General features: G+C 31.8%; 1 protein-coding gene across 1 annotated transcript in view; it reads right to left on the bottom strand.

Annotated features, from left to right (window-relative positions):
• Window positions 1-5,114: 5,114 nt before the first annotated feature.
• Window positions 5,115-15,307, bottom strand: part of LOC106120015 (neural cell adhesion molecule 1) — a 50,898-nt gene continuing 40,705 nt past the window's right edge. Inside the window, exons 5-17 of the mRNA XM_013315169.1 lie at window positions 14,635-14,841; window positions 13,289-13,434; window positions 12,738-12,888; window positions 12,388-12,518; window positions 11,215-11,374; window positions 9,090-9,251; window positions 8,381-8,515; window positions 7,427-7,633; window positions 6,995-7,144; window positions 6,562-6,679; window positions 6,316-6,446; window positions 5,542-5,672; window positions 5,115-5,237 (exon numbers count right to left, since the gene is read on the bottom strand). Of these exons, the coding sequence (XP_013170623.1) occupies window positions 5,115-5,237; window positions 5,542-5,672; window positions 6,316-6,446; window positions 6,562-6,679; window positions 6,995-7,144; window positions 7,427-7,633; window positions 8,381-8,515; window positions 9,090-9,251; window positions 11,215-11,374; window positions 12,388-12,518; window positions 12,738-12,888; window positions 13,289-13,434; window positions 14,635-14,841 (1,952 nt within the window). The remainder of the gene's footprint in view (window positions 5,238-5,541; window positions 5,673-6,315; window positions 6,447-6,561; window positions 6,680-6,994; window positions 7,145-7,426; window positions 7,634-8,380; window positions 8,516-9,089; window positions 9,252-11,214; window positions 11,375-12,387; window positions 12,519-12,737; window positions 12,889-13,288; window positions 13,435-14,634; window positions 14,842-15,307) is intronic.

Genomic DNA, 15,307 nt, shown 5'->3' with positions numbered 1-15,307 from the left:
TTCAAAGTTCTCTGTGTCGGATATCAGTCGTTTAAAGTTCTGATAAACTGATATTAAATTCTTTAAAAATTCCTCCGTATGCGGACAGGGAATGGTCGAATGTCATTAGCGTAAGTATTTATGTCACGCTTCGACAAGGCGTGTCATGCCGTAGAGTGGCGACGTGATTGGAATAGCTGGAGCGGCGAGCAATAAACGGACACAGATGATTTTGCGTACCGCAAATCCGCTGTAATTAACTGTATTCATTTCATTGCTTTTCTTGTTAAATACATTTTAAAATGAGGCAACAGATAGCAGACTAAAGAATTTTACCAGTTTCAACGAGTAATGCATATAAAAGTTTGGTTTCATTTATATATATAAATGGGTATTTTATGTTTATTAATTTCATTGTGACGGTTTATAGAAGTCAATTTTGAATTATGACTTTTCCTTTAAATGTAAATAGGTGAACTTTAAGATCTCGTAGTACTCGTAGCATCGCGTAGTAGTTACGACACTCGTAGCTGCGACTACTGCTACGAATATGTAAAGTGTAGAAGAAATTATTTGGTCCTTACTTTAATTTTGATCTACATTACCTATTATAAATATGGCAATATTTTAAAAGTTATTTTTAGAATATTAAATTTGAATTGAAAATTAAAAATAGTAATGTAGTAGTGATTCTGTTAGAACCGTCATTTGATATAATAAGATGGTAAGCATATTGCCAAAGTTTTCTGATCCTCCGAAATCCATAAGTTACGTGAGAAACAAATATTTCACCAAGCCTATGGATAAAGTCTTGGCTATTTGCCAATTTCCAAAATACAAGCTTCATGTTTAATACTGTTATTTGGGTATAGGATGAAAATATCATGAGAATTGTACGATATGATGTAAGACTTGCAAAGTATTTATTTTGTATTGGGCACTCTTATTTAATAAATGCACCTCAATAATATATTTTATCTTCAAATATAAAGAAAATTACCGTAATTCTTTACATTTACAAAAATTTATTTTTCATAGTATAATTGGCAATGGTACTACGATTTTAACCTCGTAATTAAGATTTTTTTTCACTTTTTTTTTTGATATTTTGCATGAAATTTAGTTAATTATTTTACTGAATTAATTTATCTTTAAAATATCTGTAACACATTCATACATTCAAACACAATTAAGACTCACATACACATTTAACCATGCGAACTTTGTTCGTTTTATTTGCTCGCTTTTAAATTGACTTTGAAGATGTTTACTGTAACATGAAATAAAACTGAGCCCGTGTTCAAACGAATTTGCTCTCTGTGTGTCTGAAGCTTTATGAATTTTATGAAAAGTTTAAGAACCCCCAAATATACTTGTAAAGGTGACTTTTTCTAAGAAAAAAAAAATAGTCGCTTAATATTTTTCATACACCACCCTCACATGTAGCTAAGACGTTTTTTATTACACTTCAAAGTAAATGTTTAGTAACGATATTGTACGAAATAAGCTTCACCTGTGAACTGATATGAAAAGATATTTTGCACTTAAAAAATATAATAACTTAATAATATATACATAAACTTATTATTGAATTACTTAACTCTATATTAATTATTAAGTGACTAATTAAATTAAAATTAATCTACCAAAATAATACTATAAATTATATACTAAAACTAAACCAAACTAAATAATATATAAAATCGACCCCAAATCGCTAATCGCACTTATACATACATATTTCGATAAAAAAACAGCAGTCTTTATTTATTTTACAAAAGAAATATTTATTTTTCTTGTAATAACTAACTAATAACTTAAATGGAAATATATTTTTCTTTGAAAGATAAATGAATGTTGAATAATATTTATTATTTCTTTTTCCTATTTCCTAACGAATAAATTATATTCTAATTATAACAGAAATTACATTGAAATTAGAAATACATAAATTTCTTCACTCGAAATACGAGAAAATAATAATTGTAATATTTTCCTGTGAGTTTTCAAAAGCAAGCGAATCAACGAAATGTTTTAACAGAGAGCTGCTTAAATTGGAACGGAAAAGTAAATTCATGAAGTCTTTCCTACTCCACTGTGGCCTCATTCATTGGGCAAATCTCATTAGCATAGAAATGGATGTCATTAAGGATCGATATACCCCTTTTCGGCATCTTTTAGACCCCACAAGTTGCTTATTTTTTCTTTGGAACTTTGGTATAGTAGTTTCCACTTATGAAAAATAAGTTAATTTGATTTTTTTTCAAATTGTATTTCAAAATAGTAGTCTTGAGATCGCATTAGAATATTTTTAATCGCATCACTATCCAAGTCTAGATTTTTTTAATATTAAAAAAAACCTTATTCATGATGTTTTAGGATAATACTTAAAGCTAGATAATACTAAAAGCTTTTTATCCAATTTAGTATTTCTGCATGAAGAATTTTCGACTAAAAATTGTCTAGGGTGTGTAATTTTCCTTTAACAAGTAATAGCTCATCTTATGACAGGTCATTTTACTAGTTGATTAAAATTACAATTTTTAGTGCTCCGTACCTTATAGGAAAAAGGCGGAACCATTATAGGATCACTTTGTTGCCCGTCCGTCTGCCTGTCAAGACCCTTTTTCTCAAAAACGCGTGTAGTAATCAAACAGAAATTTATTTTTTAATTGTACGATAAGATGCCTAACGCCTCACCTTTTCTACAAATCGACAAAACCTGTCCAATCGTAAGACCAACGTAAGAGCAAAATATAGGTGACCGCAGCGGAAATCCGAGCGTGTATGTACCTCCCGTAATGTCAGGCGGGTTAACTAATTGGGAAGGGCGGGTCGGATGTGCGAACAAGGTAAATGAAGATTTATCATCGCATTGTAACATTTGGCGCACGATGGTACTTACTACTTTATACGCTGTGACAATTTTTGTTTGATTTCACATTTGCTTTAGATATTTCTCAATAAGTATATTATTTATTTTAGTATTGCCTTATAATCGATGTATTGACAAATGTAAGTCGGTAGACAATAGAATGACAAATGTGAAAATTCGTCGGTGATCTCTGGTAGAGTTCGTTATTAATTAGAATTCCGTACTTCGAAAGGAAATAAACGGAACACTTCTGGGATAACTTTGTTGTCTGTCCATCTGTCTGTAAATACCTCTTTTTTAAATATTAGCAGATTTTTGTTAATTTACTTATATTTATTGTATTATTCAAACTAAGCTCTAGGCTTTTGCTAGCATTTGGTTCACGACAATAGTCAAATGGTGGTATTCGAACTCTCGAATACTTGATCGGAAATAACCTTTACTAATAGAATATTCAATTCTGTATGTAATTCTGATTCTATTCAGTTATTTATATGAGTAATATTAGATATTAAATTACAATCGAAATAACCGAGATCATAATGTTATGTTAATTGAATTTAGGTAGAGACAATTAAAGGAAAACATTTGGGACAGTAATCAAATTGATTATGAGACAATCTTATTTACGCCGCAAATCGTTATTTTACATTGAGGTGTAAATGAAACATTATTTAATTCCATTTGGAACAATAAATTCACTCACCTATAAAGCTCGTAAAATTTGGTGGGTTGATTGAGTCAGTATTTTTATTGTTTCAGACCGTGAATCAATGGCGAATGTTAGAGTAATAAAAGCGTTTTACGATTGTTTTCACGGGGAAGTTTGTGGCCCGTGAAATACACTTCCCCAGTCATTTTCTTACTAGACGTTCGATTCTGGAGACATACTTATTCTTTACGGCGACACCTAATTTTAACGGTTTTCACAGTTGGCCAACTTTCATATAATTTTCCTTTGATGTTCCACTCTTGAATGATTAAATCATTATTTCCTTTATATTCAGAATTTATTTTTGTGATAATAAAATCTACAGATTTTCATCGCGTCAGATTTATTTGAGATGTTAATCTAAGCATACCCTTATTTGGCAATGTATGTTCCAGCATATATAAGTTTTCAGGAAAACTAAGCTTTTCAGATTTTTCAAATTATTTTTTTACGATAGTTTTATGTGTATCAATTACACTTACAACAAAAAAAAAGATTTTTACTCGATTTTGTACTTTGCCAAATTAATAGTTAACATAAAATCGCTATATAAAGAGTAAATAATAATTAATAAAGACTTTTGAAATACATTTTAAAGCATTGTAGGTAAATCAACTTCAATTTATAATATTTGCGAACATATTTTAAGGTGAAGTACATTTAAATTTATGCCAAAAGCAGACTTATATCGTTGGATTGTCCTTTTCCTCGGTCGCTCATTTTTCTTCCTTTTTCCCGGGGCAAACGGTAAAGAGAAACTTAATTGGAGGCTTTCCTGCCGACTCTCAGGCTCAATGAAAAATTACGAGCTAAACGAGCTCACGCTTGGGAATTTCATACTCGTTCTCAACAGTCCGCAGAAAGAAATACTTAGACTTTTTACGTCAGACCATCTTAAACCTAAATAAAGACACATTCTCTTTTATAGCGCCTTAGAAATATATTTTAAGAATTATTATTTTATACTTCAATACGCGAATTCACCAAATTTTATACATGATATTTTCCACATATGATTTCACGCAGAATAATAATTTGCTAGAATTGTTTTAATTGTGATCATGTTTTGAATATTCCTAATATATATATATATATATATAATATATAATATATATAATAAATAAATAATATATATAATATAGTGAAATTAAATGTGATGATTAACTTCGTCGTACCCATTTTCATGTAATATTTATTTATTTGTATATAATATATATTTTAATAGTTTTCAAATATAACGTATTAAAATTAAGTTTATACTTTTTTAATTAATTAATTTTTTCAATCAGGTAAGTAAAGCTTTTTTCTTTCTTTACCGATAATAAAACGTAGGTAACTTTTGCTCGCATCTATAACTACTAGTAACATCATATTGAATCAGAGTTGTATATTACTACAATTTTTTTAAAAGTATAATAAAAAACTTACTGAATCATAATTTAATATTTTATTTTTAATTAGCAAATATTTACAATATTTTTATCACAATTTTCACAGTCAATACACAATTTGATAATAAATACAAAATCATAATAACTGTACAATTTTCTATACACAACTCTCTGGGCCTGGTATTTCCTCTGGTATAAGATGACCTCTTTTACTTAACGACATTGTGTTTATTGTAACTTGCTGTTTACTTGATATTGACGCTCTCGGTGATGATGTTACCTGATGAAGAAAAAAAAATAGTTTTACTAATTCAAACATCCTTCTAAACTAATTAATAAATGCTTTTGTTTACAGAAAAGAGTCGTCCATAGTAAATTTGTATTCCAAACAGTCTGGAACAATACGTGTATGAGGTTTTAAAGACATAGAAGGGTTCCCTGAAGAAGAACACCGACGCCCAAAGGATTTGAAAATATGAAAATCATAGATTTGTAGGTTGTAAAGTAATAAAACTCTGTAGTTGGACTAAGTTTTATAATTAAAATTTATTTTAGTTATGAAATTAAGTACGTAAAAAACTAACCGGTTGAAGTGGTTCTTGGCTAGCTGTTAGCGAGTCGCGCTCACTCATTGCCCACTCCTCGCTTACACTGAGCCCGCCATTTTTGACAGCTACTTCTATTTCACACTTTTCAGTCGATGAGCTTCCGGGATCTATAAAATTTAGTATCTTTTTTACTTTTTCATATTTATAATTTTTTTTATTTTTTTGGTACATCTTGAGCAGCTAGCAGAGAGGTTTTTAATGTTTTTAAGTAATTGTGAAATGTAATTTAATAAAATAGGTATTTTGTTTCAAACAATTTCACACAACAGAACTGATACAAAATAAAATTTACGTTATTAAGTTTTAAGTAAAATATACAATTCCATTTCGGTTCCTAATTTAAAGTACTGTAAATAACACACAACAAAATATTCAAAACAAACAAAACATATATAAATAAAGTTTAAATGTATTTCAGTTCATAGCCCACTTTCAACGCTTTACACAATTCTCTTTGTAATGAGTCTTTGGGGATTGAGAACGAAATTTGGTTAGCTTTATTGCTTGTGCCCCATGGATTCATGTTGTGTGAAAAGTTCGAATGAAATAAATTTAAAATAGATTTATATTTTCAACTGGAATTTTAATCAATTTGAAAAATAACAAATTGTACATTAAAGGGATTATGGTTTTTATTATTTTGTTGTATCAAACTTGGGACAAATCGTATAGTTATTACAAGACTCACTCCTCTAATGTGTACAATACCCTTTACTTATTAGGTGTGGTCTCTAGATATTTATATCTTACCTGTCGGTGGGTTGAGTATATCAGGTTGACTTTGCTTTGGTCTAGATTTCAACGTAAATGCTACAACGTATTGTCCGTCTCCAGAGTTCAACTGCAAATGTGATGAGTGTGGTTTGGATGTTGATCGACGTCTAAAAATTAAATAAATCTTTATACCTCATCTTTATGATAAAGAAACTATGATAACAAAATGATTTCATTTATTATTTAGTCACAATAAAAATGTTAAATGTAATATTTTGTTACCGTTTTCTTCTCAAGAATAGTCCCGTTGTCACCGCTGTCATTGTACATACGATTGTAGTAAGAACTACTGCCCAGAAAGCAGCTCTCGATACTCCAGCCATGAGACTGTGATTTCCATCTATACGTAAAAAGACATAATTTAAGCAACAATGTAAGGATATTGACTTTACTTGACGTTAGGTAAACCTAATTTTTGATTTAACATCAAAATGTCTGTTTAATCACTATCTGGGGATAATACGAATGCAACAACAAACTATACCCTTTAAGTCATGTCATATAGCTTATGATAACATCACAATGCAACAGACAAATATGTACAGATCGAGGATGGGAAGGAAATTTCTTTTTATTGTTCATACTCATACATAAAAGTAATCAAAACATTGTTTTGTTTATGTGACAGTCGGTAAAACATTGTAAATATTAATACCTGTCCGTCGCTCAGGGTCCTGATACGCGAGGGCACTGAGGACGATCTTCTCGGAGATTCCCTTGTCATTTCTAGAATACACTGTAAGCCTCAAAGCCGCGTTATTCACCCATAGTAATCCCACGGGAATTAGGAACACAGCGACGCCATCTAAAGTTGAAGAAAGTAAATTGTTATCTTGTAATGTTATTACAATTTGATATTTTTAGTTTAAAGTTTAATAAAAATCATATTATTGATGTTAATAAAAAATATTAACAGGGATGAAAATTCTTTTTCAAGTGTTACAAAAGCAGAAACCCATACGTTATTACGCTATTAATCCTACATACATTAAAGATTGAATAGTAGAAAATAAAAAAAAAATTAACCACAATACATTGTAAACGATCAGAGTTACAATTGAATAAAATGTTTAGTTATATTACTTACTCGTTTCGTTTGCAGTAATGTTAAATCTAATAGTAGCTGTGTTAGGGTCCAAAGCCTCCAATACCACGAGCTGTGGCAAGCCCCCGTCGTAGCCGGCGACGCAGCGGATTACTATGTAATCCTCAATATCATCCTTAAACGTTTCCTCGATCCAATTAGAATCGTTGCTGGCCAGTACTGTGCAGTTTCGTGGCGGCGACGGTCGAGCTGGATATTTATACAAACGGATTTAATTTGTTAGATAAATATTAAAGAAAGCATATCGCTTATTAATTTTCTTAAATCATTGTACGTTATAGTTTTGTGTTTAAATTATGTACTCTTTTATAATATTTAATGTTTCACATCGAATTTTCCCTTTGTTATCGTACACAAACTTTTCTATATAACCTTTTTTATGTTAAAATTGTACTTTGTTTAGCGTGGACTACTTTAATAAACTTATGAGTTGCCATCAATATTTTGTAACTTCCTACAAGAGACTATGTTAGAATGTCAAAAAAATGGAGAAACTAACGAATTACTTAACAAAGTTTTGGAAATTTTGGATGTAAATGGAAGAACTAATAACTTCCTAATTTAATTTTTTTTATTTCTTTTTAAGGAATAAGCGATTGGAGGCTCGAATTGGAGGAGGAATCGTGATCGCTACGTCAAGTCAGTTCTACGTTAACGCTACACAGTTGTTTTTGCCTTTGATATTAGCTACGTTAAACTGCGTTTCATTCTACGATAAAGTTAGAGTTATTACTTATTTGCTTTTTTAATTTTCGTTACAGGAAAGCTACGCTGGTGCTACGGTTATGCTACGCAATCGCTACGCCAGCTTTACACAGGGGCTACGCGAGTACTACCGCAGTGTAACGTCCATACTACGCAAATGCTACGATAAATTAAAGTTATTGTTAAATTAATGTTGAAACAATTAATGTTATAATGCTTTTGCCAACTTACCCGCCGGAACAATTTGAAAAATACATGGTTGTAACTGTCGACCGACCGCATTCGTGCCCCGACACGTTAATGCGCCGTAGTCGCGTTCACTCGCAGGAGTGTAACGTAGTTCACTGGTGCTTCCGTTAATAACGCCTACGAGAGAAAATGCCGTGCTTTGTATTACACTACTACTTTGTAATTTAATCATACTTCTGTTGACTAAATAAACGATATTTTTGTTTATATAGTGCAAAGGAGAAAGAAATCCTGATATATAAAAAACAACGAATCACAGCTGTCGACATTTCATTTTGTTCAGGTAAAATACATTAAATTATATAAATGTCACGATAAAATCTGATTGGTTCTTTACAGTCTTCCCTTATTATTTGACTAAATAAGATTTTCGATACAGAGAAAAACGTCTTGATCAAGATTTACAAAATTGTTTTTTTTTACAACAATCAGTCCCTTTTGTACTGTTATTTTACATTAAAATAATGAAATCAATGAAGTCTCTACCTGTTATTAAAAAATATATTAAATTAATACAATTCAACATTTATTTAAAGTGGAAAATACTTAAAACCACAATTATTGTAAAAAAAACCCTAATTCATTTAATGGTTGTCAACAAGCAAACGACCGTTTCGCCAAAAAGGCGAAGTAACCTCTACCGTAAGACATCTCCAACAAGTTGTCGATGCGCTACGTAAAAGTAACTTACCAAATCGTGCTGGAGATACATTAAAACTTTCCCCACTATTGTTGAATTGCCATAGAAAGGTGACGTCAGCGGGGTCGGCGTGCACTGAACATCTGACGTGCAGCGCCTCGTCTAGTGCCGCGCCCACCACTTGTGGGCTCGAGTCGCTGCACACCGGCGCGTCTGGAATATTCTATTTCATTGTACAAATGTAATAAATATGACTCATTCAAACTAATCGGAGCCTATACCTAATAGAAATTGACATTAGTCGTACTTTATCTAGTGAGTCTATATTGAGGTTAAAATAGAATGTTTAGATTTTTTTTTCACTGACATACGAATTTGAAATCTGAAGCTTCGTGCGAGAAGGTCTGCGAATAAAATTAAAGTCATTCATACTGACGAAGGATCTTCTATAAGTCCGGATGTAGTCAGTGCTTTCGAACTTCAGGATATGTCGATATGCGTGTAGCTGTTTATTTATTTACTTTTAGACATTATTAGAATCATCTGACACGAATGACGTGCTTTCGTAACAAAGTCCAGTGTCATAATTAATAGTGAGGGGACATAAACGTCGACATTTTAGTAAGGCTAGTGTTGAGTCAATACACTGACTCATTTTCGGATTTTCTTCCTAACATTAGTAAGTTAATTATTTTAGAAATAAATTTTTCCAAATTATTTTTCATTTCTATTGTATGCTTCCAAAACTATACGCTATTAAAACAAAACAGTATAGCTGAAAATATTTTTTTTGAAGGTTCTTTGTAACGTATGTGACATGTATTGCTTTGACAAAAATATTTTCAAGCACCGAAACGCAATTTGATATGACTACGATGAATTTTATTTTCTCCATTCGCCACTGCTATTAAGTTCGGAGCGGGGCGAGGACGTATAAAAAATTTCATGCATGCAAATATTGAAAAATATTACAGGCGAATGATTTTTGTCTTTAAAAAGGATTATTTTATATTCAAAAAATGGCAATTAAACTTAATCTCGCATAGTTAAAAAATGTTCATTTAAAGTACATAACTACAATCGATGTCTAAAATTTTCATTAATTTATGGAGACATTTTAATTTAATTTCCTTGCGTTTTCTTCGATTTTAGAATCCTACAACAAATATTGAAATTGTTATCATGAGTTCTTAAAATAATGATGTTAACTAAACTTATAAGATATTATTTAACAACGTAATATTATTGTGAATGTATTCCGACTTAACAAAGAAAATTTATTCAGCCTCAAACTAAAACAAAGCTCTATGAATTAATGTGTACCCACAAAACAACAGATTGCAAAGGTTCGTGGCGAGTCGCCGTAATATTAGGTAATAATTTCGATGATTTACAACATTTACTGCCTTCCTCGGCAATTACTCGACGGCCAGTCCGCCGCGGAAGGAAGCGGGTACGTCGATCCGTACCGCAATCATTTGAATACATACTCGCAGATATAAGGATATTTATTGCGCAGTAACTCATTCTCTGCCGACCGTATAGTGACATTTTATTGTTCAAACTCATGTCAGTGTATCCGACGTTTGTTATTCAGGAATGAATAATTAAGTGTTATAGGTACTTGTGCTATTCTCACTTCCTACTAAATGAAGGTATATACCCTTCCTATACGCCCACTTCTGACATATCCACCTCCCCTTGCTTTCCTTTCCTTATAAAACAAGAAGGCTAAAATAGGCGTCCAGCACGCACACGCATCAGATGGAACGCGGAAATACTTTCAGTCCATGCTTGTTTTCTGTATGATCGCATTATTATTATAAATCGGTCGAACAGACCCATTTGTACAAAAGATATCAAATATTTTTACCTAAATATGTTTTATAAATAGATTAGGGGAAAACGTTTTGTTACAAATTGAAACATAAAAGATTTTAAACATAGATAAAACACTCGACAAATTACTAGCTATGTAATTATACCGTTATTTTGAAAAATTAATTAGTCAACCCTCTTGCTACAGGAATCACTTAAAAGAGTTACGAATACCTAATACATTTTAATTATGATTTTTTTTATGTACGTAGTAATCATTTTAAAATATTTTCACAGTTACATGTTTACCAAAGAAGTTGGGAAACTGATATTATATATTTAATGTTTTTACACTTACATTGAACTCTCAGTATGACAACTTCGCTGGATGTTTCACCTCTGATATTAGCAGCTTTACAGGCATACCTTCCCGCTTCGCGTCTCGTCACCTTTTGCAGTACCAAAGACCGAGTACTTAGTATTATTCCAGAAGTCATGTTCTGTGTAACTGCTATATCCTAGAAGAGACACTTTTGTTAATATTAATGTGAAATTGGATCGCCAAAACAATCGTTCATGTATTATTTTTTATTGCTACATTAAGGGTTACCTCCGCATTGTTCTTAGTGGAACTCTAAGCAGTCGTAAAACCTTCGAAATACCTATTTGTGAATTTAAAAAATGTACACTACAAATGTTCACTGTATGTGAGGATGTAAGAATTGATTATATAACGTACTTGCTTGCCCGCGACTCTGTACGCGCGGTATTAAAAAAAACTTATTTAGTAGCCTATATGTGTTCTTCCATACATCTAAACATTCGCATTTATAATATTAAGGTAAGATTTTAAGCATTATTATTGTACGATCCTTCGGTGTTGTTGTTTAAACACATTTAGGTCTTTAGAAGAAGACAACAGATATGTAATTACTTTGATATTACTAGACCGCGGCCGGTATCTTAAGATAAAGTTGGCAAAGCTTTATTTTCTTTGCCTAATGAGTTACATTTATTCTCGTAATATGAGTTACGTTGGAAAAGCAACGTTACTGTTGCTGATGCGAATATTAGATTTTTATTGGGTATATATCACACTCGTTTTTGTTTTATAGCTTGAAACCAGCCATTGATCAATCATACGCAGAGCAGACGTTGACATTTACGTCGGGGACACAAATTTCATTCCAACATTCACGCAGTATTTTTATATACAGTCGAGTCAACACATTACATTATTTTATACGCTTCCTGAAAATAACGCGTCACAACACGATAACAAAAAGATGTACTTTTTTCGATGATTAAAATGTTTAATTCTCGTAAAAGAGTCGCTAAGGATAAGTTCAGATAACCTTATTTGAATACAGTTACTGCTAACTACAACTACAACAGCAAATTAATCACGCCCGTAACCCAGAGGGGTAGACAGAGTTCACGGACCTTAATTTGGAAATGGCCAAATGAACTTCCTTACTGTTAACTATTACCGTTGAATGTTGTGGTAATGAAAATACATACATATACTTACATTATGGTACCATGATATTCGATGTTCTCTAGGATTTGATCTAACATTACATTCAAAATATACATCGTCTCCTTCCTTTATGTCGTGCGGATTGAGTGTACTGCCTAATGTCAGTGTAACCAGCGGACTGTCTAATGGAGAAGGAATAGTAATTATTAAAAGTTCATAACAATAGTAACTTAAGTGTTCAAGTTAAAAAAATACAAACTCAATTAAGCACTAAGCTTGTACTACTCAAAAATCGAATGGTGGGAATCAAATCCGTGGCCAAGCGATTGGTAGTCCGTCCTCTTAACCGTTAGACTATTGGCATTTTAATAAGTAAAATAATTACTGATCGTAATACTCACATACAACGTTGAGTTGAAACTGATCATCGATCTCTTTTCCAGGCAGCGCAGGATTGATAGCTCCACATTTGATTGTAACTCCGTTGTCAGCTGGCGTAGGCTTCATTATCAATGTACTGATGGACCAAGTCTCGTTGTAATGTTCGCTTATCTAATAAAAACAAAAGAAAATCAAAATTCATTGATATAAATTGTTTAAATGCAAGAAATTTTCTTCTATTCGATGCTTCTGGTTGGTTCGTACTTTGTCTTAAGTGTAATGACAATACGTAAATATCTTTTATATCCTTCCAAGTCAGGCAAGAAGAACGTTAAGTATGAGTGTGGTGACATAGGAAGAGATGACGAGGGCGACGACGGAGATGATGGCAAATAGCTTAATTTGGAGGATGAAAATCTGGTACGCTAACCCTAAGTAAGTAAGACAAGGTCAGGGAGATGATGATGGTCCATCCTTTCAAGTCGTTCTTCTCCTTCTTCACTCATGTTTCATTAGTAAATTGCACAGTTAATTCGCATCAATTTCATTGCAAAAACTTTGAGTAACTTACCTTATCCATTCCAAAGCTTCTGTTATCTTTGTACCATGTTATCTGAGCCGGTGGCCTACTGCCTTTCGCGACGCATCGTAATGTTGTAACAGACGCTGCAAGCAATTGCTGTGGTCTATCTAACAACGATACAGAGACAGGCAACACTGAAACATAATTTAAACTTAAAAACACATTCCAATAATGAATATTAGAATCAATGATAAGTATAAGGATATGTGATAGAATAACACTTTGGGCATATTTGAAATGCGCTGGTTAAAAATTAACTCATTTGCTTTATAAGCACGTTTTATGTATACAGTTGAACTGGGATACGCGAGAATCCAAGAAACCGCGATATTTCTCTCGCTTATAGAGGTTTCGCGTTTATAATACATGTATGGATGGATGTTTGTTATAAGGTATCTTTAGTACGGCTGCATGGATCTCGCTGAAATTTGCCATAGATGTAGAACATAGCCTGGGAGAACACATAGGCTACTAATTAAGTTTTTATTCAATAACGGACGGAGTTGAAGGCGACGGCTAGTGTTTATTAAAAAGCAGTTCAGCTTTAAGATTTTAATTCAACTATATTTTTAATTAGAACACAATTTATTCCAATGTGTTCCCATTATTCTGAATAAATTAGAATAATTAAGCAAGTTACGCCACAACATTTGAAATTAAAGTGAAACGCAATGTACATTTTCACTCTAAGTACATGCCTTGTCAAATAAATAGGATTAAGACTTTCTGCGATCCTTTTAAGTAAACTCTTAGCAAATAAAATTACCGCTTAAAAGGTATCTCGGAGGCCTATTCTCTGGTATTTCTTAGTTGAAAGCTGCCATTAAAGTATTTGTTTTACAGCTATACATAATATAATGTATTGATAACATCACGAGTAATACATAATATATAAAGTCTTTCATTCTCTATATTCTGTGTCTTTGTGATTGGATTCTAATGGTTTAGAATTTTTTAATAGATTTGGTTTTTGAAAGGAGTTATTTTAAATAAAACAGGCTGATAGAGATGCATGTAAGAGACGTACAATCCATTCAGCCGATCAAGTTTGAAATTTTTATAATTTTCGTTATATTCCTCCACAAAAGATATTTTAATAAAATTACATTTTTAAATAGAAAATAATTAAATCATTACAAGATTACTAATATTATAAATGCGAATGTTTGGATGAATGGATGTTTGAAGGTACCTTCAGAACGGCTGCATGAATCTCACTGAAATTTAACACAGATCTAGAACATATTCTAGAAGAACACCTAGACTACTTATTAAGTTTTTTTAATTCCACGTGGACGGGATCGCGGGCTACAACTAGTATAAACATAACTTACAAATCATTTCAAGTCTCACAGTTTTCTCTTGAGGCGGTACAAGATGTGTATTGGTTGCTCTGCATTTAAACGTAGTGTTTAAATCATCCCTTTGTAGTTTTTGTAATTCTAAACGGTTGACAACGACATGGGTGTCAGTCTTCACTCCTATGTATTTAGGATCTATGGTTCCATTGATTAACCACGAAACTGTAGGTTCAGGTCGACCTAAAAATGAATTACTGGTTAGTTTAAATAAAATTATACTGAACATGAAATGAACTTTAAGTAAGTAACATTTTTGTAAAGATAACAACGACCGAATCCAATATCTAATCGTAGGTTGCTTTAACTACTTTTCTCATCCTCTAAATGATGGATAAGGTTTTCCCACAGCTATTATAATATAATCTTAGATGAATTAAGTTTGACGCCCATACATTAAATTATTTATAAGGTTGGATAATAAAAAAAAATATTCGATATTATATTTAAGGGTAAAAGAGTGATTGTCATTTAAAAATATAAAATAAGATTAGTATAAGTACTCGTAATACCAATAATAATTTTGTAGAATATAAATTGTCTGTTCATAATGTTAACAAGAACGTTATGTTATGTTACTATCCTCATCGTATAGGTTTATAATTTTTTGAGGCAAGTGGTAGTTACATCATAACAATAGAGAGGGCAC

The sequence above is a fragment of the Papilio xuthus genome, unplaced genomic scaffold (assembly GCF_000836235.2).
Source record: "Papilio xuthus unplaced genomic scaffold, Pxut_1.1 DF826961.1, whole genome shotgun sequence".
NCBI lineage: Eukaryota > Metazoa > Arthropoda > Insecta > Lepidoptera > Papilionidae > Papilio > Papilio xuthus.
This window is presented reverse-complemented; position numbering and strand designations above follow the sequence as displayed.